This window comes from Hibiscus syriacus, unplaced genomic scaffold (assembly GCF_006381635.1).
Source record: "Hibiscus syriacus cultivar Baekdansim isolate YM2019G1 unplaced genomic scaffold, ASM638163v2 tig00113722_pilon, whole genome shotgun sequence".
NCBI classification, from domain to species: Eukaryota; Viridiplantae; Streptophyta; class Magnoliopsida; order Malvales; family Malvaceae; genus Hibiscus; species Hibiscus syriacus.
In genome coordinates, this window is record NW_024063469.1 from 469,769 (window position 1) to 474,659 (window position 4,891).

Sequence of the window (4,891 nt, forward strand, 5' to 3'; positions counted from 1 at the left end):
GGAAATATACGGGGTAATTTACACTAAGATAATCTAAATTCTTTTTTTAAGAGAATTATTAGAATTATTTGATTCTAAATTTAATTTAATTTAATTTAATTTAATTTAATTTTTTTATGTATAATCTCATTGATAATAAAATATTTATTCATATTAATTTATTATTAATAATTATTCATATAGATTTATTATTAATTATAAAAAAACCTGAAACATATGTGAAAAATATAAGGAAAATTTATGTTTTTCTTTTGGTTTTCAGAGCCGTCAAATCTGAATCATGGAAACCACCCAGCTTCTTGGCCAAGCGAAGACTGCCACTGGCCTTATATAAGTCTAAGAACCTAACTGGTCAAACATATTCAGCCGTCCCTCATCTCTACTCTTTCTAATATCGTATATCCTTTGTTTCGCCATTTTCTTCTTCTTATCTGTTGTACCAAATCATCAACAATGGTGGATACAAGGCCGTTCCTTCCGGTCTCCAGCTCCGATGGCTCCATTCCTTCTGAGCGTCCTGCGAATCGCCGCAAACCCATGAAAGTGCAGCTCTCAATATTTTTTGGGTTGTTAGCTGTTGGGTTATTGGCGGCTTTGTTGGCAAGTAATAAGGGGTCAGATATCGTAACAGAAAACGAACACGGCTCATTGGATTCGTCGACCACCATCAAACCCGAACCGTTACGGCCGTTGTCACGCGGACCGGCCGCCGGTGTTTCAGAGAAAGCGAACCTGCTTTTCCCCAAAGATAATGAGAACACGGTGGCGTTTCCATGGAATAATAGCATGTTGTCATGGCAAAGAACATCTTTTCACTTTCAACCTGAAATGAACTGGATGAATGGTATGAGAATGAAAAATTTTCTGGTTTTATTTCGATTGTTCATACAGTTCCTTAGTTCATTGGATCTTTTGTTTCTGTTTTCCTTTAAACATATCTAACATTTTGGATTTCTTGAATGGCCGGGTGCTTGTTGTACGTTGTTTCTGACATGGAATCTGGTTCCTTTCTGCTTCAGATCCTAATGGTAAGTCCCATCTTTTCAGTTTTGGTAATGCGTTTCCCTGTATAATTCTTTATGCCAAAACTTGAATGCAATTGAGTTATACCTTTATGATGTATTAATTTTCTGAGTTTAAAAAGGTAGAGACTTTTTTCTGGGGCAGACATTATCCAACGAAGAACTTTATGCCCCTACTTGATTAACAACGGTATCTAATTGAATAGACAATTAATTAAAAATTGAAGATGAACCAGTCAATATGTTAGATTCCATAGTCAAATCCCGCCTAATTTCCCTATGAATTTGGACTGTAAATCTGTAACGTGCACATGACTCCCTGTTGCATTATAGCTTTCTTTCTTTATATAGAAAGTTCACATGACTGAGTGGCTAAAAGTTGCTATTACAAACATAAATTATTTGTTCTTTTTCCCTTCTGAAATGAATTTAAGAACTTGAACGTTCGTGAATTCCCGATAAAAAAGGGCAGAAACTTTGTTCTCGTCCGTTAATCATAGGCATGACAATCAGTTCCTGTATGATCTGAAGTAATTTCATGGCAATCTGTTCCATAAAAAAATGTCAGAAAAAACTTGAACGATATGATTAGTTTATGGCTTTCTGAAAATTTTTTGGTTGCAAATCATAACAGGTCCATTGTTCTACAAGGGATGGTATCATTTCTTCTACCAATACAATCCCCTTGCGGCTGTGTATGGTAAAATAGTATGGGGTCATGCTGTATCCAAGGATTTGATCCATTGGCTTCACCTCCCATTGGCAATGGTTGCTGACCAGACATACGACACGAATGGCGTCTGGACTGGTTCCGCGACTCTCCTCCCCGATGGTAAAATAGTTATGCTATACACGGGATCCGACACCGAGTCTGTTCAAGTTCAAAACCTTGCTTATCCTGCTAACCACTCTGATCCTCTTCTTATCAATTGGGTCAAGTACGATGCGAACCCTGTTCTAGTTCCACCACCGGGCATCCTTAGCAAGGATTTCCGTGACCCTACGACCGCCTGGTTGACCTCGGAAGGGAAATGGCGCATTACCATAGGGTCGAAGATCAATAAAACCGGCATAGCTTTGGTGTATGATACTAAGGACTTCATAAACTATGAAAAGTTGGATGGTTACCTTCGTGCGGTGGACGGAACCGGCATGTGGGAGTGTGTCGATTTCTTCCCTGTTTCGAAAACGGAAGAAAAAGGATTGGACACATCCGTTAACAGTCTGGATGTTAAGCATGTGATGAAGGTTAGCCTGGATGATGACAGGCATGATTACTATACTATTGGGACTTATCATGAGAAGAATGTCACATTTATTCCTGATGATACTGAGCTTGATGTTGGCATTGGACTAAGGTATGATTATGGTGTATATTATGCTGCCAAGACTTTCTATGATCAGAACAAAAACAGAAGAGTTTTGTGGGGCTGGATTGGTGAATCCGATAGCGAAGCCGCCGATGTGCAGAAAGGATGGGCGTCTGTTCAGGTAAAATTTTCTGTTTCATTGGACCATACAGGCATAGACTCCATAAGCATTCAAATTTCTTCAGTTTCTAATGTGATATTTAACTTTACTTGCAGAGCATCCCAAGGATGATTTTGTTAGACAAGAAGACCGATACTCATTTGCTTCAATGGCCAGTGGAAGAAATAGACAGTTTAAGGTTAAACAGCTACGAATTTAATCATGTGACGGTCCAGGCAGGATCAGTTGTTCCTCTTGACATCGGCGCAGCAACTCAGGTTTGTATTTTTGTCACGTATTCATGTGTATCACCAATACTTAATCGACCAAGATCCTGTTAGTTGACAAGAAGATTCTGTCATGTGACAGTTGGATATCATGGCGGAGTTCGAGATCGATAAAGAAGCTTTAGAAAAAGCAACCGGGTCCAATGTAACATTCAGCTGCAGTAGCAGTGGTGGAGCCGTACATCGTGGGGCATTGGGACCATTTGGTCTGTTGGTGCTTGCTGACGACAGACTCAGCGAGCAGACACCTGTGTATTTCTACATCGCCAAAGGATCCGACGGCAACCTCAAGACGTTCTTCTGCAACGATCAATCTCGGTCGGTACATATATAAACCCGAAGGCTTTATTAACGTAACATGAGCCTTGGACTTACCTATTATCATATTGTATTGATTTTTCAGATCATCCGAGGCATCAGATGTTAATAAAGAAATTTATGGGAGCATGGTCCCAGTACTGAAAGGCGAAAACTTATCCCTCAGAGTATTGGTGAGTAAAAAAGTTACTTGTTCCTTGCTACAATGGCATTATTATGAGAACCAATGGACATGAAAATGGTGAATTTTTTTCGCAGGTGGATCATTCGATTATCGAAAGCTTTGCTCAAGGTGGAAGGACAGTGATCACATCTCGGGTTTATCCGACGAAGGCGATCTATGGAGCTGCAAAACTGTTCTTATTCAACAATGCTACTGAGGCCGGAGTTGGTGCATCACTTAGGATCTGGCAAATGAACTCTGCATTCATTAGGCCATATCCAAATCTTGATGACAAGTCCCAATAGGACCAATGAGAAATGCAAAACTCGCCATTGAATTTATTTGTTGTTCCTTCTTCTGTCATTCAAAGGCAAAATGAAGTTTCTTGTATTTGTAATCCATCTCTTCTTTCCATTTTTTTGTGAGGCTAATAAAATTATTTGTTAGAAAAAGAAGCATTTACTTAATTCTTGCGACTAAGTTATATCTCTAAGAAACAAACAATTTCTTTGTTTTAAAAAATATTTATTTCGAAAGGAAGTTTGCCTTTATCTCTTAAAAATTTTCACGCATCTAGTTTTGGTGGATAAGTCTTGCTTACCGCTTGAACCAACCATTGTTGGTAAAATAATTTTCAATCATTTGACAATTAATATTCATACGCTTGATATACCTGGTACTCAAACCCGAAACTTTAAAAGTGAATAAACGTTGAAATCACTTTGTTCGTGCTCTGTTGCCATTTTAATAACACCGTACTTTATGCTATTAGATATTTGGATTAGATTTTGGCAAAGGGCTTGGTAACCTAAACCATGTTCCATTTCACTTTTTTTTTCTCACTGGTTGTCACTAAACTAGGTAAATTGTCTATAAGTATATCACTAAACCTAATTTAATCATACTCCTTGCTTCATAAAAACATAAAGATTAATCCAATTGGTAAAAAAGTAAAAATTATTCTTGTATTAATATGAAATGATTATAATATAATATTTATTTAAAATATATTTAATTATTAATAACGCCTATCCATCTTATAATAACAATTACTCAAAACTTTTAAAAATAATAATAATATAATATTTATTTAAAATATATTTAATTTTTAATAACGCCTATCCATCTTATTACTCAAAATTTTTAAAAATAATAATTAAAAAAGAACCTTTAATATTTAAAATATTAAATGTATTAAATAAATTGTCAAACAACAACAGTAAACTGTCCTATGAATTAGTCCTCGTAGTATTTGGCATCTCGAGGTCAGTAGATATTAAATTGTACAAGGCCGTTTTGCAGGGCAGTTCCCAGTTGCCAATTGGCTGCTCGTTAATGGAAATTTTACCAAAAGGAGCAATGCATGAAACTAAAATACTATTATTATTACAAGTATTAAAAAAAAGAGAAAATCGCCTCAGTGACCAAAAAAAAGTTATAATATACGATTTTAACCAACTTTTTTTGGATTTGCCAAAATGACCAACAAAATCGCAACGCGAAATAAAAATCGCAACGCGATCCCCAGAATCGCAAATCAGTTTCCAGAATCGCAACGCGATTCTTGAAAATCGCGATGCGATAGTACAAATTCGCATTGCGATTTTCCATAATCGCAACGCGAATATGAA

The 4,891-nt window shown here is 36.7% G+C and overlaps 1 protein-coding gene across 1 annotated transcript; it reads left to right on the forward strand.

Annotated features, from left to right (window-relative positions):
- The first annotated feature begins 359 nt into the window (after positions 1–359).
- Positions 360–3,708, forward strand: LOC120187160 (acid beta-fructofuranosidase-like). The gene is made up of 7 exons (XM_039190940.1): positions 360–844; positions 1,020–1,028; positions 1,657–2,513; positions 2,609–2,770; positions 2,862–3,097; positions 3,183–3,270; positions 3,356–3,708. Exons 1-7 carry the CDS (start codon positions 454–456, stop codon positions 3,563–3,565), a joined length of 1,953 nt encoding a protein of 650 aa, XP_039046871.1. The 5' UTR covers positions 360–453; the 3' UTR covers positions 3,566–3,708.
- Positions 3,709–4,891: the final 1,183 nt, after the last annotated feature.

Excerpts from the sequence above, each read along its gene's own strand:
- LOC120187160 (XM_039190940.1), top strand. The coding sequence starts at position 454 with ATGGTGGATACAAGGCCGTTCCTTCCGGTCTCCAGCTCCGATGGCTCC. Across the intron at positions 2,514-2,608 it reads AAGGATGGGCGTCTGTTCAG|AGCATCCCAAGGATGATTTT; the intron begins GTAAAATTTTCT and ends CTTTACTTGCAG. Across the intron at positions 3,271-3,355 it reads ACTTATCCCTCAGAGTATTG|GTGGATCATTCGATTATCGA; the intron begins GTGAGTAAAAAA and ends TTTTTTTCGCAG.